At 50.2% G+C, this 23,430-nt stretch overlaps 3 protein-coding genes across 8 annotated transcripts; 1 reads left to right on the top strand and 2 right to left on the bottom strand.

The window, feature by feature from the left end:
• Positions 1-1,624: 1,624 nt before the first annotated feature.
• Positions 1,625-11,163, top strand: YBX1 (Y-box binding protein 1). 3 transcript variants are annotated; one of them, XM_048326186.1, is made up of 8 exons: positions 1,625-1,946; positions 2,288-2,351; positions 5,776-5,809; positions 7,903-7,992; positions 8,212-8,514; positions 8,868-8,947; positions 9,039-9,316; positions 10,793-11,163. In XM_048326186.1, exons 1-7 carry the CDS (start codon positions 1,790-1,792, stop codon positions 9,283-9,285), a joined length of 975 nt encoding a protein of 324 aa, XP_048182143.1. In that variant the 5' UTR covers positions 1,625-1,789; the 3' UTR covers positions 9,286-9,316; positions 10,793-11,163. The 3 variants fall into 3 exon arrangements, with proteins under 3 accessions (XP_048182143.1, XP_048182142.1, XP_048182144.1); XM_048326185.1 differs by having other exon boundaries at positions 1,626-1,946; positions 10,788-11,163; XM_048326187.1 differs by having other exon boundaries at positions 1,627-1,946; positions 9,051-9,316; positions 10,788-11,163.
• A 1,660-nt stretch (positions 11,164-12,823) lies between these two features.
• Positions 12,824-17,164, bottom strand: LOC125336984 (claudin-16-like). Of its 4 annotated transcripts, none has more exons than XM_048326188.1 (6): positions 17,014-17,164; positions 15,419-15,615; positions 15,020-15,122; positions 13,909-14,073; positions 13,569-13,760; positions 12,824-13,003 (listed from the first exon to the last, which is right to left on the bottom strand). In XM_048326188.1, the coding sequence occupies exons 2-6, from the start codon at positions 15,605-15,607 to the stop codon at positions 12,912-12,914; spliced, it is 741 nt and encodes a 246-aa protein (XP_048182145.1). In that variant the 5' UTR covers positions 15,608-15,615; positions 17,014-17,164; the 3' UTR covers positions 12,824-12,911. The 4 variants fall into 4 exon arrangements, with proteins under 4 accessions (XP_048182145.1, XP_048182147.1, XP_048182148.1 ...); XM_048326190.1 differs by having other exon boundaries at positions 15,446-15,615; positions 17,014-17,163; XM_048326191.1 differs by having other exon boundaries at positions 15,494-15,615; positions 17,014-17,160.
• A 2,381-nt stretch (positions 17,165-19,545) lies between these two features.
• On the bottom strand, positions 19,546-23,309 carry CLDN19 (claudin 19). The gene is made up of 5 exons (XM_048326193.1): positions 23,087-23,309; positions 22,004-22,168; positions 21,688-21,775; positions 21,061-21,266; positions 19,546-19,923 (listed from the first exon to the last, which is right to left on the bottom strand). Exons 1-4 carry the CDS (start codon positions 23,307-23,309, stop codon positions 21,110-21,112), a joined length of 633 nt encoding a protein of 210 aa, XP_048182150.1. The 3' UTR covers positions 19,546-19,923; positions 21,061-21,109.
• Positions 23,310-23,430: the final 121 nt, after the last annotated feature.

The following is a 23,430-nucleotide window of genomic DNA, read 5'->3' on the forward strand; positions in this document are numbered from 1 at the left end:
TAGCAAATCCTGGAATCTCCTCCTGTAGAGGTGATGGAGCTCCTCTCAGCTCCAGCATCTTCCTCCAGCTGTGGATGCTGCAGCTTGAGATGGTGTTTCTGGTGGCCTGTGCATTTCCTTAAGGGTCTGAGTTGCCTCCAGACCCCGCAATATTACACCCCAAAGACATTGTTGGGGCTCACAGTTTTAGCTGTAGGTGCATGGCCCTGACATCCCCACAGATTTCCTCCCAGAGTTGGAGTTTTCTCCACCATTTTGTCCCTCTCGGGTCACTGCCTGGTGCATTCCCTAATTCCCATTCTATTGTAAATTATTTTTCAGATGAATCACTAAGCAGCTTCCAGTTTTGACATCATTCTAGCTTCTTTATCCAGGTCATCATCTGGGTGCAGATCGTTGTAGGATTGTGTTACTGTTTTTTCAAGCCCTTCCCTTTGTTAACTGAGTTGAAGATTAGGTGGAAGAGTTCCCAAGAGAGCTGGATGAGACCAGTGTTCCTAATGGGTTGATGTGGTGGGTTGACCTTGGCCTCACTGGAGTCCCTCACCTGGCCACGGTGGAATGTGGGGAACTGGGATGGTGAACTGGACAGTGATTTGTGTGCAGTGCTGAAAGGGCTGATCCCCAGGGGATACATGTTGCTTGCAAAAACGGTGTAGTGGTGGGCCATCTCCCAGAGACCTTCTGGATGGCTGCTGCTGATCTTTCCCTCCTCTAATGTTAGACGAATTACATAGTCAAGGGAGGGCTAGGAATCTGTGGCCACCAACCACATTTTTCAGGTGCCTAAGGAAAATTAACTTGTTGGACAAGGACAGGGTTTTCCTCTGGATCTTCCCTCTGAGGAATCCAGCAAGAGATGTTGGGTATCTCCAGGCCTCTGTAAGGCAAAGACATAGGGGTAGGGAGGCAAATAGGAGCTGAGAGGTGTTGGCTGGAGAACGGCTCCAACAGGGTAAAGGACCCAGCAGTAATGCTTTCCCGACAGCCTGGCTGGGTAGAAGGGCTCAGGGTGAGGAGCTGCCCCCGCCCCTCCGGGAAGGGAAGGATGGGATGCTTAGGGAAAGGCTGATTCCCCGCGGGTCAGCTCAGTGCGGTAGCTGCACATCCGTACGTGGGTCAGTGAGCTCTGATACAGGTCCAAATCCGGCATTTCCCTCTGGTAATTAACGCTCCTGGGCCCTTTCTGCCAATCACTGACGGGAGTAGGCGCCCGGGGAACGCTAGGACCGGAGCCGCCCGCAGGCTCGCTCTGCCCGGAGTCTTTCCAGCGAGCGGAAGCGCGGTCAGGGGCGGGACAGGACAAGAGCCACCGCCACATGGTCGCGCGCACTTCCCCGATCGTGCCCGCTGGGGCAGGAGGGGCGGCCGGGACGGCCAATCAGGGGGCGGGGGCGGGGACTCCGGGTCGGCCGGTGAGAAAAGCTAGTCTGGCAGCCGCGGGCGGAGCAGCCAATGGGCGCGCGATATTGAGGAAAGGCAGGTGTCGCCGCCAATAGATTTTCGGCGAGGGGCGGTGGGGGTTCGGGGAAAAGCCAATGGGGTCGCTCTCCGTTTAACGGGCGGGCCAGATGGCGAATCGCGGCGCGTGCGGGCGGGGCGCGCGGGGTGGCTAGCCGGTGCGCGCCGCCATTGTGGCCAGTTCGATCGGTATCGGGAGCGGAGAGCGGAGCTCAGCGAGCCCGGAGCAGGGAGCAGCCCCCCCACGGCCGGCCTCAGTCACCATCACACCGCGGGAGGCGGCGCAAACAGCAGTCACCACCACCGTCCGCACCGAACAGCCGCCGCCATGAGCAGCGAGGCCGAGACCCAGCCGCCCGCCGCCCCCGTCCCCGCGGCGGCCCCCGCCGCCCCCGCCGACTCCAAGCCAAACGGCGGGACCGGGAACGGGGGCAGCGGCCTGGCCTCGGCGGCGCCTCCCGCTGGCGGGGACAAGAAGGTCATCGGTGAGGGCGGGCGGGGGTCCCTGGGGTGGGTGGGAAGCCCCGACCCCCTACCCCTCCCCCGCTATGGCTGAGGGTGGCGCGCGCTCCCTTCCCCCCCCAGGGGCGGTGCGCGCCCCCTCCCCGCCTTCGGCGCGTGTCCCTGCTCGCGCGCGCGGCGGCCGTTAGTCGCCCCCCTCTCCCTCCCTTCCCCTCCCCGCGCGCCGCCGGCCCCGCGTGCCGGGTGGGGGCGGGGCGGCGCAAGATGTCCGCCACGCGGGGCCTTTGTGCGCGCGCCCCGCCACGTGCCCCTGACGCGCTGCTCCCTCCCCTCCTTCCCCTCTTCCCTCTGCCCCTTCCCGCAGCAACGAAGGTTTTGGGAACAGTGAAATGGTTCAACGTGAGGAACGGTTACGGCTTTATCAACAGGTGAGCGCCCGGACGCGGCGGGCCCTGTCACGGGGAGCCCCGGGAAGGGGGCGCGTGCGGGTGACAGGTGACGCGGGGGGGGGAGCGGCGGTGCCTTTGCCCCCTCTCGCCCTGGTCGGTAGAAGGAGCTGGTGGGATGTGCCTTTTCTCCACCCAGGGGTTTCTGACCTGCTCGGGGCTTGCCTGGTTGATTTTTAAGTCCTTTAACCTAGGCAAGAGCCGCGCTCTCGAAGCGAGTCTGTTTCCACGGCCATGTGTCTTATATTATGGTCATTTGTGGTGTTTTGGGGTTGTTTCGGTGTTGTGGGGTTTTTTTGGTGTTTTTTTCTTTTTCTTTTTTTTTTTTTCTTTTTTTTTTTTTTTTGTTCTTAAGGATATAAAAGTATACTGCCTGTCAGTGCACACGGTATTTATTTAAACTCCTGCGTGAATTTCAGTCAATGCAAGCAAGAATTGCTTTGAGCACTTGGTAGTTCAAACATGCTCTAATGAGGAAATCTTCAACATGTAGGAAAATGAACAAAAGGAGCACAGTTCACACTGTCTAGTGCCACACTGAAGTGTATGGACGGGTCTCATGAAATAAGTGCCTAGAAGATTCTTTTTATGACAGTAGTTGGTGTGAAAGAATAGTTTGAACGCTTCAGGACTTGTGTAAATAGCTAATGTGGGCCTGTCAGGGAGAGAGGAGTTCTGGAAGTGCTCTGCAAGCAAGTTTTTTAAAAATGGGCAATTCTTGGCCCCATTGGTTTGGGGGGCCTCCCTGGGGTGTGGCCAGAGCTGTTTCCCTTAATCGTGGTACTTGAACTCCCCGGTCTCAGAATGTGGCTGAAAACTGGGGAATCTCCCTTTAGGGCAGCAAGTGTAGTGTTATTATTGGATGTTTTGTTTATGTTTGGTTTAAACACTGCCTTTTTGAACTGCCCGTTACTTCATGAGCTAGTCTGAATTGTCCGTGAAGCTCCTGAATTGGTTTTGCGTCTGCAGCTTTACAAACTTGCCTCCCAGTCTGCCCAGTTTGCATTGTTCACACCATGCTTCAGCTCCTGGTGTTGTGCAGTCACCAGTGCTGGGAGCTGTCGTGTCTCTGGAAACGCCTCCCAAGTCCCAGCCACAAACCCCACCTCGAGGGAAGGCTTTTCCTGTTCCCTCAGTAGTGGAAATGTTCTGTGATGTCAGTCAAGCGAGGAAGCAGCAGCATCTAGTTAAGACATCCGAATGGCTTCTCCAGTCATTACTTTGGCAGCTGTTTAATCCCTGAGGTTGCTATTTGTAATGAGAAACCCAGCATGATCTCGTATTATCAAGAGATTAGAGCCTGGTAACTGAAGAGGAGGACATTTCCTCAGCTCTGGAATCTTTGCCTGGTTGCAGGGAAGCTGTGCAGGAGCTCCTGCCCTTGCATGGCTCGGCTTTAGCCAGGTCTGCTTGCAGATAAAATGAGCTTTGGAACTGAAATCAGCTTTGATGGAGGTGCATGCTCACTTCAGGTATTTTCTGTGTGCTTTTAGTGTTAGAAGTGCGATTCTGTTCCAAAATTGGAGTTTGAATTCTGGGTCTTTGATGATTATTTCTCATGTTTGCCAAAATAACAAGTAGATGTGCAAAAGCCGCTAGCTTAGTCTGTACCGCAACTGGAGTTGCACTATCTGGCCTGGCATTTGGTGCCCTGCTGGACTTCTTAGTCTGTCTGCTTGCTTGATTCCCTTTTTCTAGTATATTTTTGTGGATAAAAGACGTGAATGGAAGAGTGGCTTAGTGCAAAGATCAGCTAAATGGTTTGTTTGACCTTCAGAATGAGTGTTTCTCTTGTACCCTTCCAAATTTTCCTTGAGAAAGTGATGGTCCTGCTGTTCCATCATCCACATTGACAGCATGCTTGCTGCTTCCAGATGTGCTTGCTGGAAAACAGCATTGGGAGTTGTGTGGCCAGTGGCACGAGGCTGTGAAAGGGCCTGGTGTGTTTTTCACTCAGTGAGCTCTGTGTGACCCAGTCAGTTGTTGAGCCAAAACTCCAGTGTCCTTTTGAATGGAAACTGCATTGCAAAAGGACTTCAAAAATAAGTATCTGGTCTGCTTGTCCAAAATTCAACTTGGGCAAAAGTACAAAGTGTCCACACTTGTGGATGAGTACTTTCTACCACTGTTTTTCAGCTGAGGGTGAAGGAAGGTGCTCAGCATTTTTACTAGAAACATGTTACTATGCTCTTGTGAAGGTTTTCAGCATTTTGGATATTGTATTTTGAAGAAGAGTCTCTCAGCTTTGGCTTTTGCAAGGGCTTCTGGGTGCTGCATCATGGGGCTTTGGAGATGAGATCAGAATGGCTCTGCTGCCTTTTGGCTGCCTTTCCCCAGTAATCTTTGAGGTCTGTAGGCATCAATTTCAAGAGGAAACAAGGGGACTTATTTTTACTGGTGATGTCTGACAGAATAGCCGTAGTTTGGATGGAGTTTCTGGAAAACGTTTAATTGTCAATTCTCACTTTTTAAAGCCAGGGGTGAGGAGCACCTAGCTTTATCTTACTACAAACCAACCCAAGTATTCTGTTACCACTGGATACGAGCACTCCAGTTCGGAGCACGTTTTCACATGAGCTTACTTATGTCTTTAACCTGTCATTCTAGGAAATAAAAGCCATTTTCTTGTTGATTCAAATTGTTCCATGCAGTAATGAAACTAACACTGCAGTGAGGGTGGGTTGATGTGATGGGAGCTGGGATGTCCATGCTTCAGGAGTAGGGGAGATGGCTTGTGCAGCTCTAACCAGCGCAAGGGTGCCTCTGTTGTAACTCTTCAGAGCAGAGTAGAAAATTTTGACTGAAGCTGATACTGAGCTGTGGTTGTTCAGACTCATGGCAGTTGCGGAAGCTCTGCCAGGGTCATGCTTGAAGGATGGGTGCTCGTGGGTCCCTGTAGATACAGACCTGAGCTGTTTTCTGTTTCTTGAGAGGGGAGACCAAGGCTTGATCAATGGTGCTGCCTTCACAGGCAGCTGGTGTTGCTGTTCCTCAGGTGAGGGAGACTTTAAAGCTGAGGGAATGTCAGGCTCCAGTGGCAGAGCTACTTCCAAAAGCTGCAGTAGCCAGTCTCCCACAGAGCACCGCTGGGAAGGAGTGAGTGGTCACTGTCAGGTGTTCAAACCGTCTCCATTGATGGGACGTGAAGGATAGAGAGGTGTGCAGGAGTGAGGAGCAATGTGCCTTACTGAACCTTCAGGATGTGCTTTGCACTTTGTGCGAGCTTCCTGCTGATCTCTTCTACACGCAGTAAGCTGATAGGAACTAGTTGAGAGCAGGTTGATGAGTAAGGCTGATGCTCAAAGCCTGTTATGATAGATCTGCATTTTGGCTCTGTACCAGACAACTGAATTTTTAATTTACTGTGCATTTTATTCACAAATTTCAATTTCTTGTTGTCTTGCAGGAATGACACCAAGGAAGATGTGTTTGTCCATCAGGTAAGGTTTCCTTGAAACTGAAACATATTCCTTGTCAGAAATTTGACTGTGCCTGACCCATTTAAGTAGGACTGAAGTTGTGGAAGAGCCTTGCATTTTCACTGTTACTTGAATACAAGCAACTGATTCTTGATTGCATTACAAGTGGAGCCTGCTTGCACTTCTTGGTTTTGCACGTCCACGTGATGTACAGAGGGCTGAGTGGGCTGATGGTGTAGTGATGAGAACTGCACTGGCTGCCAGCATGGGCTTGGGGATAACTGCATGGAGTCCAGTCATCTTGTGGATTCATACAGTGGTTAAGTAAGCATCTGGAAATAAAGTTAAATGAAAAGCTTGCAGCAGGGAGAGGAATTAATTGAGCTATAATAGGGATGAAGTGCCAGTGAAGCTTTTTTCCCCTAGGCAAAATTATAGATTTTATTGTTCTAGGCTTTCAGTGAAAGTCTACAAACATTTAAATAAGGGCTTTTCAATTTAACTGGTATGTATACTTGAGATACAATGTATGGCAAACAGGTAAACCTCTGGAAAATAGCCCAAGACTGCACACCACACCTGTATATTACTTCATGGAGCAGGTTTGCCTTAGTTTAGTTCTTTGTCTGAATTGCAAGGCTGTGATCAGCAATTTGTTTTTTGCCCTTTCTGGCTCAGGATCTCGTCAGCAAGCAGCCCACAAAGAATTTGTAGTGGAGCCTGGTTTTCCTCTGGCATTTAGGAGTCTGTGGGTCATTCTTTTGCCTCAAGTTAGGGATGTGCTGCTGATGTTAACACAAAGGAAGGGAAAAGCAATGCCTGGAAAGTGTTTATAATCTCTCAGCTTCTTGCCTGTTCCTTGTCTAAATTGCCAGCTATTAGAGGCACTGGTTTGTGAGAGGTTATACATACCCTGAGGGGAAGCTTTCAGACCCGATTGGCAAGTAGGGTCACCTGTAAGTGACCTTGACTTACTGGTTGCATTACAGGACTTGTCATGTAGCTACTGTTTATGTTTCTGAAATAACAGTTTGGTAATGATTTGTTCTAGTGTAATACTGAAAATAAAACAGTTACAGGGCTCTAATCTGAAAGAAATCAGGTTGGTTGAGAAGTTCTTTCTGTGTATGCTTTTTTCCATCCCTGTTACATAGCTCAGGTGTCACAAAAAGCTGTTGGACTGGCTGCTGTTGTAATAAGGCTTTCTCTAAAGTTACTGTTGTTTAGACTGAGACTTGTGGGCATGTTTTTCCATTGATTTTGTTCCATTTAGGGGGAAAAAAAAATATAACCAAATTGTGTGGCAAGTATTTTTGTTAATGTTGTTACACTTGTATTGCTGTTCAGTTGAAGTGTTTGATAAGCAGAACATGGCTGAGCATGGTGTGTATTGAGTATTAACTCATCTGTCGAAGATGTCATCCAGTACTGGAGAGCATCGAAAATTGAGTCTGTTCTAGTAATGTTGTTTGACAGGTGGCCACTGATACAGAGGATTGTCTGGTGCTGACACCTGGGAAAGGCCAGTCCTTGGTGTGCAGTACACAGCTGGAGTAGATTTAGGGTTAATTGGTCGGTCCTGTGGTAGAAACTATGGTGTTGGCAGCCTCAGAGGAGGAAATCTCTTGATACCTGGCCATTGTTAGGTTTATAGAGTATGGAATGCAGAAGCTGCTGTGTCCTGTGGTGGTGTGGGAAATAATGGAGGACTGGAAATCCAAGAGGGTGATTGGAAAGGCTGATATATTGATTTATATGCTTCAGAGGAATGTATAACTATCACAGTGATGTTGAATGTTAAACTCTGATTAGGAATCCTGTAGCCAGTGTGTGGTTTGGGAGTTTTACTCTTTGTTTTCAAACTGCCTTTTTAGCCAGTAGACAGCATGTTGACTGGTACTTCCAGTTAATGGTAAAGCTGTTGCTCATTTCAAATAGTCCAGAGCGTAATACAGGTACATTTTATGACTTCCTGGATTTTCCCAATGATTGAATTGCTTTTTCAGGAGTACAGGTCTTTCTCCTAAGATAAAGAATTTGAGTATTTAGTAATCTTAAAAAAAAAAAATCTTCCTTTGTATTCTTATGCTGTGCCTGCACTGTTGTGTTGTTAGACTGCCATAAAGAAGAATAACCCCAGGAAGTACCTCCGCAGCGTAGGAGATGGAGAGACCGTGGAGTTTGATGTGGTTGAGGGAGAAAAGGTAAACACATCTCTCGGGTGTCAGAGTGCACATGGAAAACTCAGATTGCAGGCTTTGGTGTGGTGCCTGTGGTTTGAGTCTATGCCTGATGACATCCAAGGAGTTGAATGGTTTTTCATTGCTTCACAATGTGGATGTAAATCATTGCTCAGTACTAGACTGTTATGCTGTAGCTAGTGGGATGGTGACTGTTTCCCTAATGCTGTGTCCACTCTTTAGGGCGCGGAGGCAGCCAACGTTACAGGACCTGGTGGAGTTCCAGTGCAGGGCAGTAAATACGCAGCAGATCGTAACCATTACAGACGATATCCACGTCGTAGGGGTCCTCCACGCAACTACCAGCAAAACTACCAGAACAGTGAGAGTGGGGAAAAAAATGAAGGAGCAGAGAACATACCAGAAGGTCAAGCTCAGCAACGCCGTCCCTATCGCAGGCGGCGGTACCCACCTTACTATATGCGTAGGCCCTACGGGCGTCGTCCACAATATACCAACCCTCCCGTGCAGGGAGAGATAGTGGAGGTAACATTTGTATGACATATGATGCTAAACAGGCTTGGTTGCTTTGGAGCAGGGTGATGAGATGCACCTTTTGACACTTCTTGTAGGTACTCCAGATGATTTTGGTAAGGTTTGGCAGTAACATGAAATAAAGTAGCTGAAGGTCTTCGTGTTACAGCTTCTAAAAACCAGAGTGTTTCAATTGATACGATTAACTGGAGGATTCTCCATTGTGTGCACACCTGTTCCCTAGAACTGCTGCCCACCTTGACTGAACTGACAACCTTCCAGCTCCTTCCTCACAGCATGACAAGCTGTGGTGTTAGCACACTTCTGCTTGGGGCTGAGAGGGTCTGTGGCCTGATGTCTTGCAGGGTGCTGACAACCAGGGTGCAGGAGATGGCAGACCAGTCAGGCAAAACATGTACCGGGGTTACAGACCAAGATTTCGCAGGTATGCTGCAGATCAAGCTGCTGGTTTTAGCCTTGTTCTGCGACAGAGCCAGGACATGGCAATGCTCAGGTGCTGCATGGTTAAAGCTTAGCTTGACTTTCAGGGGTCCTCCTCGTCAAAGACAGCCTAGAGAGGATGGGAATGAAGAAGATAAAGAGAACCAAGGGGATGAAACCCAAAGTCAGCAGCCACCTCAACGTCGGTACCGCCGTAACTTCAACTACCGACGCAGACGCCCAGAGAACCCTAAACCACAAGATGGCAAAGAGACGAAGACAGCCGAACCACCAGCTGAGAACACGTCCGCTCCCGAGGCTGAGCAGGGCGGGGCTGAGTAAATACCGGCTTAACATCTCTACCATCATCCGGGTGCGTGACCAGGGGCCTGGGGATGCCGTTTGCTGACTGACTTTTTCTTCTCATGCTTTCTTTTAATTTGTGCCTTACAAGGTTTGGACACTTCTTGCTCATGCGTGCTGTAACTGATCTGTGAGTGTCCCTGCGGAACTGAACTGCGAGGCTTTGTTGCCTCAATGCCGACTGATTGGGGGGAATCAATGACAAGCTTTAATTGTCATTGATGGAATACTGTTACACTCTGAATCTTGGCTATGTTCAGTAGTTCAGGCTTACAGCAGTCTGCTCACCCAGAAATTCAAGCAGTGCAAGTGTAAAGACTTGAAAGTAGTCAGGAGAAGCATGTGCTGGGATTTACCAAACTCCATCAGTGCCTGAGCTGAGTCCCTTCAGGGAGGTGGATGGTACTGAGACTTTGGCATCCATTTCTACGAAGTCGATGAGGAATTAGCAGGAGTGTCTCAGGAGCAGCTTTTTATCTAACCAAAATGCTGGAAAAACTGGTAGAAATGGTGCTTTTGTCAGTGTGTGGGAGGTGTGGTTGCAGTGCTGAGGTGTGGGCTTGGGAGGGTTGTGTGCAGGGCAGGGGTCAAAGGCTGGGTTAGTTGCAAGGGTACCTGACTGTGATTGGGGCTTGTTTAGTGCTGACTCCTAAGGGACAGTTCTGCTAATCTGGGAATATTTTCATTGCCAGGACTCTACTTGTTCTGCATTTCTTCTCACCCGTGTGTGTATCCCATTCCTTTTGTCACTTGTTCCTGGAGGGCAGGAAAGTGGAAGAGGAATTCAGGCTGTAGTGGGAGCAGACTGAGTGGTCACATTGATGGGATGGACAGGGGCCGCAGGAGTTGGGCTGGGAGAATGGCTTGGTGTTGGCAGCAGCTGCAGCCTCTCCCAACTGTGGGAGCTTGGGAACTTGATCTGCACGGCCTCAGGTGCTTCATGTTCCACTTGCAGATTGATCATTCAGTCCCTGTCCAGGCCTTGCTGCAGTGGTCTCTGTGCACTTGTTGTGAATATTTGTCGTATCCTGGTATTCATCTTGGTGGTCAACACCTCCTGGATGAATTCTTAGATCATGGGCTTCAAAAGAATACCACAGTGGCACCTTGGTTCCTCTTGCTGTCTGGGAGCATTGGAGAGTTATTGTGTTTAGTTTCTGTGCTCTGGGCAGTAGCTGAATGTCGGCAGAGCCTGGTGGAAGCAGCTCTCCCCATGACCAGAGGGATCCCTTTGGGTTTAAGTTGACTGACTGCTCTCTCTGAAGTCCTTGGCATTGGTCCTGCGGGAAGGTGGTGGGTGTGGTTGTTGAGGGGGAGAGGAGGGGGCTGACAAGGAACAGTAGCTGGTGAGGGTTGTCCTGTGAGCATGTGACAGGCAGCTTAGGGTGAATTTTTGAGTTGCAGGTGAGTCTTGGTACACAAAGCATCCCTGTAACCCTTTGTCACTTGTCTTATGAGCCTTTTTTTTTTCTCTTTTTCAGTTTAGTCATCAAAGAAAAGACTTTAAGAAATGAAGAAGAAAATGAAATTCCAGCAATAAGAAATGAACAAAAGAATTGGAACTGAAGACCTTAAGTGCTTGCTTTTTGCTGTTGACCAGATTACTAGAACTATCTGCATTATCTATGCAGCATGGGGTTTTTATTATTTTTACCTAAAGAATTCTCTTTTTGGAAATGATAAACACGTTTTTTAAAAGCCTGTTTTTTCTCAATATACCTTTAAAAGTTTGTAAATTGTTTCATATCTGGTCAAGTTGAGATTTTTAAGAACCTCATTTTTAATTTGTATGAAATATACGCCTGATTTTTTCAAGTCAAACTGCAAGCATCTGTTAATAAAGGTCTTAAAGAGTTACCGTGTGTACTTGAGCGTTTTAAACCCACTTCAGTGTGAAAGGGTTTTAAGTTAAATATTCATAAAATATTTGGGAAAAAAATGAGTGCTTTACTCTTTGGGCATACAGACTGGTGGGGTAAAACAGGAAAATGAAAGTGAAAATACCAATGAAGATGCAGTTGAGTCACACTGGAGAAGGAGGGGTGGGCACAGAGGGGTGGGAGTGCCTAGTGCTAGTGCAGTGTTTCCAAGAGCTGTTTGCTGGAGCAGCTTGCCTGTGTCCTTGCTGGAATACAGCACTTGCAGAACTGAGGTGGTGTGAGGGTGCTTAAAAAAAAAAAAGGGGACCCCCCCCCCTCCCCCCAAATGGTAGAATCCCACATTGTTTTGGGTTGGGGGGAGCCTTAATGCTCACCTCATCCCATACCCTGCCACTGGGGCAGGGACGCCTTCCACTTTGACCGGGTTGCTCTAAGCCCGGTCCAAGCTGGCTTTGAGCACTTTGAGGGATGGGACAGCCACAGCTTCTCTGGGCAACCTGTGCCAGGTTCTAGATTCCAAAAAATACCAAACTCATCACTGGGGCTGTGCTGTAGCACACTTGCTCATGAGTGCACTGCAGAGCCGGCAGTCCATCACCAGTTCCCCCAGGGGTGCAGAAGCACGGAGCCAGAGCCATGCCTTATGCCAAAACTGGCTCTGGCTGCACCCCAGTGCCATGGTGAGAACCTGGTGAGTGGGGGCTGCTCCCTCAGCATGGGGCTCACCCTTGTCTCAGCCCAGCTGTGCAATGCTCTGACAACAGCCGTTAGAACCACTGCAGAGCACCTGCAGGAGGGGGTGGCTGTCCAATGGCAGCTTTTGGGACCTTTCTACATACTAGTGAGCTCTGTGCTCTTAATCATTTTCCTTTAGGCTCCAGTGTCTCAACCACCCCAGGTGTCCCAACAGTCCCAGTGCCCCAGGCTTTGCTCTGTGTCTGTGCTGAGCTTGGGGTGAGAAGTAAGGGAATGAGGCCAAAACCAGCATTCAGTAATTGAGAGTGGTGAGGATTGAGTTGGTGGTGGTTTCAGGTTCTGGTTTGTTTTCATAATGGTTTACAAGTGTAGAAAGATAATAATTCACTTTGAAAACAGAATTCCTGTTTTGTGTGAACTTAAAAACCCCACTCTGCAGGTAGATCATCAGGCTTCAGATTGACTCACCTCCTTGTGTCTGGTGTGTATGGCTTTGGTGTTCCTTGATGATCCCCCATGAAAACATTGATAACTAAGTGTTCCAGACTCCTGGTTTTACCCAGTTTTTGAGCACAAATTGTGCTGCCCTCTGTCCGATCCCAGGGAAGGTTTCCAGTGGGACTGGTGTGGGAGGAACCAGGACTACCAGCCACATGGAGTCAGTACTGCTCCATGCAGAAAAGACTTCCCACTGAATTCCTCCAAAGCATGGGCTGAGCAGTGTCAGAGGAGCGACTCTGCCCCCAATGTCCTGAAAGCTTTCCTGGGTGTCCCTGGGGAACAGGGGCATCTTTTCTTAAAGCAACACTTTTCTGGGTTTTATTTTCATGAAACCTGGCTGGAAGTGGGAAAAATACCCTTCCCTGGCTGACTGCTGCAGTACCCTCGCTTTTAGCAGTCATCTGGCTGCGTCAGAGCTTGGAAGCAGCTGCAGAAGTGTCTCAGTAGAGGTGCTAGTGCTTTAATGGGGTCGGACTGGCAGGGAGAGTGTCCCGTATCAGAGCTGGGTGCAGGAGGTGCTGCTGGCCATCACACACGGGAATCCATGGCGTACATCTTGCTGGTGGCTGTTCGGCCCTGGGGCTGAGGATGCCTCTGGGGTTGACAGCAGCTGCTGGGGGCTGCCAGGAAAGAGTTGGGGTTATGTCACAGCTGGCCATTGCAGGGTGACTTGGGGCTGCCACAGCACGGGGACATGGCAGGAGAATTGAACCCAGCTAGCCAGCAGGGTTAACTTACACCCCATGGGACCAGGCATAAGGATTAGAGATGACGTCTGGGGAGGCATCACCTGCCCAATGTCCCTGGTGGTGGGGCTGGATTTCAACCAGCACATCCCTGCAGCCACTGGCTCAGGCTTTGGCTGATGTCAGGGATTCAGCTCTAGCACGGCTACTGCTTTGAGTAAACATCACCACACCTTCACCAGGACCTGGAGGCCCACAGATGTGGATGGACTCCTGCACCCTCTCCGTGCCCTTACAGGGTTTATGGGGCTCCTTACTCAGCCCTGTTCTGCCTTGTTGTAGCCTCCCCAGCCAAGGGGCACAGGCCAGGCACAAAGGGGTTCCCCTTGGCTAGGCTGGACCCTGCAAGAAGCCCCTTTGCCCTCTGAGCTTGTCCTTCACCCCATATTCCTGCAGGGCAAAACTTGAGATAGGATGGGGTGGAATGAGACAGACTGACCTGTGCAGGCATAGAGGCAGCAGGTCAGCAGGACAGATGCCACACAGCAGCCAGTGGAGCCAGCCATCCCCAGCCAGCATGACCACCCAAAGTCGTAGTGGACTCCCAGGAATATATTGTGTGACACCAGCATGGCCCTCTCCAGGTAGACGTCCACCGCATACCACACGGAGCCTATGAGCCCCAGGATACCTAGGAGGAATGGGGCTTGTTAAAAAGAACCATATAACCCCCTATGCTCCCCAAGCCCTTCTGAGGGGGTGCCGCTAGCTCCCAGCATGCTCCCCAGCTCCCTGGGGACATGAGGTCTGTCTGGTCCCAAGCTCTCCCTGCCACGCACTCCCAGCGCCAAGTATGACTCCAGCTCCATAGCACATCTTCAGTTTGACACAAGGATCTTCATTGAGGAACGTGATGCAGTCAAGCCCAAGGACCAGTGTAGCCAAAGCCAGGCCAGCCAGCAGATCCGCTGTGATCATCAGGGTCCGTGTCACCACGATCTTCACTGGGCAGGGAAGTTAAAAACAACCAGAAACGGGAATGAGGAATAATCAGAACAACAGGTCTCTCCACTCCAGATTGCTGCCCATGTCCCCATTAGAGTAACCCAGCTCACCAGTGGCCATCACACTGGAACCCACCAACCCTGCCATGGGCCAAGGGAAGGTGCTCAACAAACTCATCAGAAACTTAATAAGGCCTTAAACTCATGATTAAACCAGCTCAAGAAACAAAACAACTCAAGGTATACCCATCAGCACCTGGTATGTGGTCACCTGCTCAAGACATTCTTGAGCAAAAGACACTGCTGTCCACACTGTTTCTTCCTCCAAGTTGTGTAGCAGGTGTTTTGAACAGCAAATGTCAATATACCAGTGAATAACAAGAGCTGGCATGGATCACATCACCAGCTGTGATGGGACTGTGCCCTGCAAAGGTCCCTCCTCCCCAGAGCAAGTGGCAGCCTCCCTTAGTCCATACCGACAACTCTCCTTCTCCACTGCCTGAATCTGTCTTGTTCCATGTCATGGCCCAACACAAGGGTTCTCTATGCAGGGCTTGATGTGCCCTGTGCAGGCCAGAAGAAATGTCCCTACCCTGATGTGACTGTCTCTGAGCTGTGGGCATGAGTTCTTGGCCAGTGGGAATGGTCCTTGCTCTGCCTGCAGCATGGTGGGTTGCAAATCCTAAGTTCTACATGCCAGAACATGTTTGTTGTGAGCTGCACAGCTTCATGGCCTCTTTCCTGCCTGATGACCCCATGGCAGGTCTGACTGAACCCTGAACTGCTGCCCAGACCAACCTATTGGGACAGGAGACCAAGAGCAGCCTTAGGCTGGCGTGGCTGACTGACAAAGGGAAGCTTGGTGCAATGAAAATCACTTTCCCTCTTCCCTTTCAAGACTCTGAGCTGTGAACTTAACAAATGCCTCCAGGCCAGGTCAGCTCACCTGGGTGGTCAGCCAGAATGGAGTCATATTGGTCGCAGGTCCTGACTCCGTCCTGCATGTTGGTGACACACTCCCTCCAAAGGCCCCGGCATTTGTGACTTACCTGGAAGCGGGAGAAAGGCACTCATGCAAAAAGAGTCCCCTCAGCTTCCCACGGATCTCCCAGCCCAGCAGGGCAGATTTCACACTCCCACCACTACACCTGGACAATGTCCCAGTGACTCCCTGCCCATACTTGCTCTCTGTTTTCTCCTGCTCCATCTCTCTGTCTCTATAATCCTCTAATCCTTCAACTCAAAAAGCAGTGGATTTGTCCCACCATGTCCCTTTTCCAAGCCTGTGGAGACATGGTGCAACCTCATGGATGGCAAGGCACCCCCCTTGCTCTCAGCTGCTCACCTTGAGAATGATGATTGCTCTGCTCACCTTAAAGGTGGCCACTCTGCTCACCTTCCAGGTGATTTCTCTGCTCACCTCCAAGCTGTCATCAGCATTGACCATCCAACAGTCTGTGCACGTGGCCAGGAGTAGGAAGAGTGTTGAGAGAAGTGCAAGCCCAAATGCTGTCACCTGCAGGGCTGCACTCATGGGGTGACCTGCAAGGGGCACAGAGATGTTCACCAGCTCTGCTGTGGCTACTTCCAGACACCCAGTCTTCCAAGGACAAAGTGCCACCAACGCCAGGCATCCTCTGGATCCCTAGGAGTCATCTGGGCCCTGTCTCACGGTGCTCACTGCTGTCAAAATGCTCTGATATCCTCTGCTATGGTTGGGCCACCAGGTTTACATGTAAAGAGAGCTTTTAGGTACACAGTAATTTTGTAGTGGAGATGTTCCCGCATTGGTTCCCTCTCTTCCAAATAGAAGCTGCCAACCATCAGTACTTGCCCTTTGGGAATCAAGAGCTGCTGGAAACCACTGTCAAATAACAGCTGCTACAAAAACCTGTGTGTGGCCTAAGCACGTCTCCAGAGAACCTCTAGAGACCTCCATCCCTGCCATGTGACTTGGTGGGTACATCCTCTACCTTTTCTTGCTTTTGTTTTTTACTCCAAGAAAAGCTATGAGGTGTTGAACGTCCAGGTTGGAGCACAAGCAAGTGTCCCATGGAGGTGTCCTAATCTTAAGCACAAGCCCAAAGACGTCTCTCCCATTTCAAGGGGGACAAAGGCTTCTGGGGCATGATGTAGGTGCCCTGAGGAGCTGCCAAGGCTTTCCACAGAGCAGAAGGGATGGGACCATTTGTTTTCCATCCTAGATGATGGATGGATGGATGGATGGATGATAGTTTTCCATCCCTAGATGAAGGGACTCTGCAGAGAGGGGAGCTGTGCCCAAGGTATGAGCAGGGGACATGGCGTCTGCAAACCCTGGGCAGGAATCACACTTTGTCATGTTTTGCAACCCAAAATGCCAAATATTTTACTGCCTGAAATTGCAACCACTGCAACAGACCTTTGGACAGGGGTCCATACAAACGTGTTAATTAGCAAAACCACATGAGTTTCTGAGCTACATGGGTTAATTACCATGAGATGGTAACTCTTCATCATCACCAGGTTTGGTACCTCCAGCCAGAGGCTGCCCACCCTGGCATGGCACAGGGTCCCTGTGGGGCAGAGGTGGGAAGGAGGGTTGTGGTTCCCACACCCAATGTGCCCCATCTCCCCCCACATCCCCTCTTGGGATGTCACTGGGAGTAGAGGCATCACTCTCCCATCATCTCTGAGCACTTCCATGAGTTTCACTCCAAGTGGGCAGCCTCTTAGACCCCAATTTACAATAATTTTTTAAAATTCCCCAGGCTCCCTTCTGAGCTAACTCTCCAGAACCTTATTTGTTTCTGCAAGACCCCAGCTGTTTTGGAGCCTTTGAAGAAAATCTGTTCAGCCAGTTATATGAGCAAGAAAAAAAAAGGAAGAGAAAGAAATTCTTAATGCTGGGAAAAATCAGCTCTTTGTTGATAATAAAAGGGGTTCATGGGGGAGCATTACCTTCACCGCAGGCTCATCCTTGTTGCAGTGGGATGATGACAGAATCTCTTTGTTGCTGATGATTTGGGATAGGGATGTAGGTCTGGAAGGCTTTTAAGTGCTGATGGGATTGGATCTTGACTAATCTAATGGAGTCAGAGATACACAGCACCGGCTGGAGCCTGCGCTGGGCTATTTAAGGTTTGTCCAAGGTACGTCAGCTGGGCTTTGTGCTCTGAAACATGATGGGCATCCCTGCAGTTAGAGCAGTCATAGGCTGGGAATGGAGCCTCCCCAAAAATGTCACATGGGGAAACCGGTGGAAACCTGCTGGGAACTCTCCCCAGGTGGGGGACTCTGTGTCCTGGACAAATACCCCATTTTTTAATTAGATCTTTCAATTACTGCCTAAGGCACTGGAGTGGCCTAAGATCCAGGAGCGGTGTGAGAGTCAGAGGGTTGGAAGGGGCCAAAGAAAGAAGCTGGAATGCCAGGGTGATAATGAACCTCTTTGGCTGGTAATTAAGACCTTTCTTTTTTCCCCATTAAACAGAAAACAAGTGAAAACCACTGCAGTGGTGATGGCTCAGGTACCATGTCTGGTCAGCCCCCAAGGAGGTGCCTATGACCCTGGGTGGCAGCACCCCAGCTGTCTGGCACTTGGAGCTGCCCTAAAAACTTCTGGTTTGTTCTCTAATCCCCTACTATGTGGGGATTAAATGGGATCTGTGTTACAGCATCCTCTGAGCATCCCTGGGCTCAGCTGTGCCTCGCGGCTCTGCCATCACTCACCCTCATCTCTCAGACCCATGGAAAACACTCATATTTCCACTTTGTGAATCATAGTTGAGGTGCACTTGGGTTTTTAGGGTGGGTTTGGCTTTTGTTGTGGTTTTTTTTTTTTTCCCCTCTAGATAATCCTCTGCAGCATTTTGCTGTGGGTATTTTGGCAAAGCACCAGTCTTGGCAAATCCTTGAGCTTCAGCCCCACAGAGACCCCCAGGTGCCTTATGTGTGAGATTCCTGGGGCTTTGAGTTATCCTATTTCCCCAGAATTCTGGCACATGGCAGGTCCAATGTTTTGGCATGTAGCAGTGAATTAGGGCCAAAAATGTTCAGAAGGGTTTATGAACCTTCATTTTCCAGCCTTTACAGCTCAGGAATTTATGGTTCTTGGACATCTGTGACACATGAAATATTGTGCGACCCCAAGTGATACAAAACTGTACCTCCGTGGTCTTGGCAACACCTTTAAAATAGATTTATTTGTATTTTCTGCTCATCTAAACACTCAGTTTATGATATATAAAACTAGTCTGCCTTGTCAATCCCCAACTGAAACCCTTTTGGGGGTGAAAAGATGGAGGTAGAGGAGCAAAACTAGCAGTAGTCAAATGATTAAGCTCTTTTCCCGGGTTAATGACAGTGAAAATCAGATCATGGATACCATGAGGTTTGTCAAAACCATGTGTTAAAAAAGTGCTGACAAGACCCAAACCTTGAACTTTAGCAAAAACCTGCTGTGGCTGGAAGGGAAAAAAAGAAAGATGTTTTCTTTGATGGGATCATCTCAGAGAACTAGAGAGGACTCGGTAGATGCTGTTGGGGCAGGACAGTGAATAAGAATTATTAAAAACACCACCAAATTCAAACAGCCATGTCTCAGACGTGTGAGGAAAGCCCTTCTGCATGCCTTTCAGTGGGGGTCATTTTCCCTTTTCCCTCATTTCTGCCCATTTAAAAATGACTATTTCCCAGGGGTTTGGCTGAAAGACAGAGGTATGACCAGAAACCTCAATACTGCTGGTCAAACTGGTTTAATGACCAAAAGATGTGTGTCAGAGGGGGGGAACTGTGTTTTAGCCTGCCTGTGCTGTGAACAAAGGCAGACCCCCTCTCTGATGTGCTTCCAGCCTGGGTGTCCATCCCAGGGAGCCCTCAGGTGACTCTTGGAGATGTCACGGCAACCACCAAGGACAGCAAATCCCTGCGTTTGAGGTGGGATGGGATGTGTTTGTGGACGAGGTACAGGGAGCAGGACGAGGATGCTAAGACGACACAGCAGCCATGCAAAAACCTGGATAGAAAACATGATCTCTGAAGAAAAACGTGCACAGCAGGGGTCATGACCCTGCACAGGGGAGCAAAAATCAGTTTAAATTAGCAAAGTACCCTATTAGGCACAAGTCAGCTCTGAATTCATGGGAAATGGGAGAAAATAGGGAGACTTGAGCTATGAGGGTCCGTAAGAGGGTCCATAAGTGGAAGACGCTGGTGGCATTTCAGCCTTGAGAAAAGACTTGTGTAGGGGCCAAGCTGGATTCCCAGGGGGTTAACCTTAAATTAAAAAATGTGTAAGGCCACATCCCCACCTTTGATAGCAACACGTGGCAAAAGACTCAAAATATTTAGCGAGGAGGGCAAGAACTGTTGAGGATGGGGGAGAGGCTCCTTCCACACTGCAGAAGTGGCTCTGACCCAGTACTGGAGTCACTGGCAGGGACTGGTCCAGATGGGGAATGAGGGGAGATCAAAGAGACAGTTCCAGAAAGATGGCCACGACTGAAAATATTTTAATACCTCTGAGTCACAATTTTTAGTACAAACAGCAAAAAAAGAAAAAAAAAGCCTTTAAAAATCCCTACCTGTCCCATTTCCAAGGCCATGCATCCCATAGAAAAGTTAATGGAATTAATATTAATAGAACAAAAACATTCTTTACACTGAAATATAAAAAGGCCTTTTTAGTTGGTTTTGGGGTTTTTTGTTTGTTTTAAAGCACAAGGCTCCTTTTCAATCCTCACTGCAGTGGCTTATGGTTGGTGTTTTTCAAAGGGAACCCCAAAATCTGGGTTCAACGCCTGATGGGTGAAGCCAGCCTACAAGCACTGCTCTCCCATGAGGGGTGCAGGACACAGTTTTACAGGGCGCCTGCAATTTAAGAGAGAAAAAGGCAGTTAATGCCAGGGAGACAGAGAGAAATCACTCCTGCAGGGAAAAAATAGCATTGCTTCACCTCCAGCACAGCCAGGGACCCAGACCAGGGCATGAGCATAACATCAAATAGAGGGAAAGGAAATAAAATAGGGGGAAAGGAAATAAAATGGAGAAAAATAGAGTAAAATAAAATAAAGCAAAATAAAAGAGGATTAGAAAATAAAAAAAAGTAAAATAAAATAAAATAAAGCAAAATAAAATAAAATTGAGGAAAACAAAAGAAAATAGAGCAACATAAAATTTTAAAAAATCAGCTCTCTCTTCATATTTAGATTTAAAAATAAAATAATAAAGAAATAGACAGTCAAACTGGATAATTTCCAGTGTCCTTCCCTGTGGGTTGGCTGGCGCAACACCTGCAGTAGGGCTGGAGGGATGGAGTACAGGGAGTTTGGGGCATTTACAGATGAAATTGGAGCTTTGGCGGTTGCAAAACAATTAGTAGCAGGAGAATAGAGGTACAAATAGGTGGAGGCAATTAGCAGGCTGTGTTTGGAGCTTTCAGTGTCCACTCTAGGGGATCCTGGAGGGGAAGAGGGATTTGGACCCAGCAGGGAGGCACCAAAATTCAGGGCTCTGTCCATGTGCCACTCAAAATAGTTGTGCTGGGCACCAAAAATAAAAACAAATCCTTTGTGTTCAGAGCCTCTTTTTGCTGCTTTAATTTGCCCAAACACATTTATTCTTGTTTAGTAAGGTACAGCCTGGTTCTGGACAGGAACAAGACCAGGGAACGTTTGGACTGGCAGAGCTCAGCGGGAGCAACTGGCCTCCAGGCAGGAATCAATAATAATTAATAATAATTTAAAAAATGTTGCTTTTTGCTAGCAATGATGCAGGAGAATGCTGCACCCTGCAAGCATGCCAAGAGCGGGCTGTGGGGATACTTGAGCCCTGAGTTGGGCTGGTGCTGTTAGAAGTGAAAACCTCAGCCCAGAAAAACCAAGCACTGGCTTTCCTCCCTGCTTGCTCCTGAAAACAGGATGTGGGAGAGGGGTGGTCGTGGCACAAAGTGCTTCTGTGCAGCACACCGTCGTGGGTCCAGGCCGGGTGGGAGCGCCAGGGTCTTGCCTGTTTTTGGGACGGGAGGGAGGCACTGGGCGGCAGCCAGGCACAGGGCTCAGACATATTCCCGGGCCGTGGAGGGCTGTGACTGCCGATGGTACTGCTGTCCTCGGGGCTCCTTGGCAGGGCAGGAGCAGCACAGGAGGGACCCACCCAGCATGGAGAGGCTGGCAGCCCCCCAGCCCACGAAGAGAGCAGAGCCGAATTCGTACCTGTGGTGAAAGGGGCGAGGGAGCATCAGGGAGGGGCAGAGAGGCAGAGGTGCAAACTGAGATGGGCCAACAGGATGCTTGAAGCCGTGATGAGGTGACCAATGATGCCAAGGCAGATTTTGGTTCTTCCCTCTCCATCCCCATCTTTCTTATTGGCTGTATCCAGCTCCCACGTTTCCCCATCCTTTAATCCTCCCCTGGGCTGAAATTTCACATGTGCATCACTACCCTGTCCCATCTGGTAACAACTAAAGCTTTAGCATCAGGGACATCTTCTGCAAGGTGGCAGTGAGGTCCCACCTGTGGGGCACATTGGCCAACAACCCTGTGCCTTACCAAAAATAGCAAGGGAAGGTCCAGTGGGAAGTGCAGGGACAAGACAGTATTCAGAAGAAGGGCACCCCCTGAGCCAGGCTCTTACCTAGCGTTGATGGGGATGGTACTCTCTCTGAAGAACTCATAGGTCACCTGTGTTGCATACAACGACACAGCAGCCAGTGTGCACAGACCTGGGCAGAGAATCATGGAATCACAAAATGTTTCGGGTTGGAAGGGACCTTTAAAGGTCACCTAGTGCAAGCCTCTGCAGTGAGAGGGTCTAGGTGTTCCACTAGACATCAAACATTGACTGTCAGTGACATCCAGCCCTCACCGAACTGCTCCCTTTCCTTCATCAGTGTTGAAAGGTGTTTGAGGATTCCTGCACCAGTGATGTGCGAAGGCTAGAGCTGCCTTACCAGACAGAATGAAGAGGACACCTCCAGCAACAGCTATGCGGCTCTTGGTGACAGGATCCTCCTCCCCAACTTTAGTGCACTTCATGCCCACCACGCTCACGATGATACCAAAGAAGCCCAGGAGGAGAGAAATGACCATGAGAGCCCGGGATGTCTGGATGTGAACTGCAAGGGGGGAAGAAAAACTGCTCCCAGCAGGTGCTTTTGGCCACAGCCGGGCACTGGAAAACAAGGTCACCGCGTTCCATGCTGGTGATGGACCTGTCCTTAATCCTGTCCTTGCTGTGTAGTTCCCATGTAATATCCTCCCCACTTGGCAGATATGGAGACTCCAGCTCAGCTCAGCTCAGGGCACTGCTCCCAGTGCCTTCCCTGACCTTCCTCCCTGCCACCCTCATCTTGGTCATGACTGCCTGGGCTGGGAAACACCTTGCCTGGAGCAGCATCACAGTCACCAAATGCCAAAAGGGTGATGCACAGTCACGGAGTGGGGGGTTTTGATGTTCCCATGGGGCACTGTTGGTCCCTAAATGTGATGCCCACATTGGAGCTCAAAGTCTACTGGGGCCAGGAGTGTCCTGGCTACACAAAGGGGCTCAAACCCACAGGGCCAAGAAAGGCTCAGTCCTGGGATGGGGAGGTTGGAGCCCAAGATTCACAGATGGAGGGGGAAGCTTGGACCGACATCGAGGCTCAGGTCAGTGGACTCAGACCCTTCTGAGGGGGGGTCAGACCTACGACAAGGGTGGGAGCAAGAAGGGCTTGGACCTGAAGGCGACTCAGGCTCCAGGAGGGGCCAGGGGAGCTCAGATCCACAGGGGAAAGTGGGCACCCAGACGTGAAGAGGGTGCAGACCTGTTGGGAATGTGTGTTCAAACCCATATAGGTGGGTTCAAGCACAGAGAGGGGCTCAGAGCCATATGAGGGAGGGTCAAACCCACAGTGGGGCTCAGACTTGCAGGGGGGGAAGGGCAGCTCAAGATCCCTGGGGAGCTCAGACCCAAGGCGGAGAGTGGGAGGGGGGACTGCACCCAGGAAAGGAAGCGGGACTCATCCCACGGGGTCCCGGGCCCTCGTACCCACCTTCGAGGGAGAGCAGCGAGTCGTGTAGGCGGCACTGGACCTGGCCGGTGCTCTGGGCGGCGCAGCTCATCCACAGCCCCTCGTGGAGCCCCACGGCCGTGATGATGGCGTCCCCGGCGTACGAGCTTTGCCGCCACTGCGGCAGCACGGCGGCCGCCAGCGCCGCCACCCACCCGGCCAGCGCCGCCAGGTACCCGGCCAGCTCCCGCGCCCCGCCGCCCATCGCCGCCGCGCGCCCGCCGCCCCGCGCCCGGCCCCGCCCCGGCGGGGGGAGAGGGGCCATGGGCGGAGGGAAAGGGCCGGAGGGGGGGCTCTGAGGGGGAAGACGGGTTGGAGGAGGCCAA

This window comes from Corvus hawaiiensis, chromosome 22, assembly GCF_020740725.1.
Source record: "Corvus hawaiiensis isolate bCorHaw1 chromosome 22, bCorHaw1.pri.cur, whole genome shotgun sequence".
Lineage (NCBI taxonomy): Eukaryota > Metazoa > Chordata > Aves > Passeriformes > Corvidae > Corvus > Corvus hawaiiensis.

Bases quoted from the DNA above. Each gene is read 5' to 3' on its own strand.
- YBX1 (XM_048326186.1), top strand. From the start codon at position 1,790: ATGAGCAGCGAGGCCGAGACCCAGCCGCCCGCCGCCCCCGTCCCCGCG. The intron at 7,993-8,211 runs GTAAACACATCT...TCCACTCTTTAG, and splicing joins ATGTGGTTGAGGGAGAAAAG to GGCGCGGAGGCAGCCAACGT. The intron at 8,948-9,038 runs GTATGCTGCAGA...GTTAAAGCTTAG, and splicing joins TACAGACCAAGATTTCGCAG to CTTGACTTTCAGGGGTCCTC.
- LOC125336984 (XM_048326188.1), bottom strand. From the start codon at position 15,607: ATGAGTGCAGCCCTGCAGGTGACAGCATTTGGGCTTGCACTTCTCTCA. The intron at 14,074-15,019 runs GTGAGCTGACCT...TTCCCTGCCCAG, and splicing joins CATTCTGGCTGACCACCCAG to TGAAGATCGTGGTGACACGG. The intron at 13,004-13,568 runs GTCAGTCTGTCT...CTTTCCTGGCAG, and splicing joins CTGCCTCTATGCCTGCACAG to CCCCCAGCAGCTGCTGTCAA.
- CLDN19 (XM_048326193.1), bottom strand. From the start codon at position 23,309: ATGGGCGGCGGGGCGCGGGAGCTGGCCGGGTACCTGGCGGCGCTGGCC. The intron at 21,776-22,003 runs GTAAGGCAGCTC...TTCTCTGCCCAG, and splicing joins TGTCCTCTTCATTCTGTCTG to GTCTGTGCACACTGGCTGCT. The intron at 21,267-21,687 runs GTAAGAGCCTGG...CTTTCACCACAG, and splicing joins ACCATCCCCATCAACGCTAG to GTACGAATTCGGCTCTGCTC.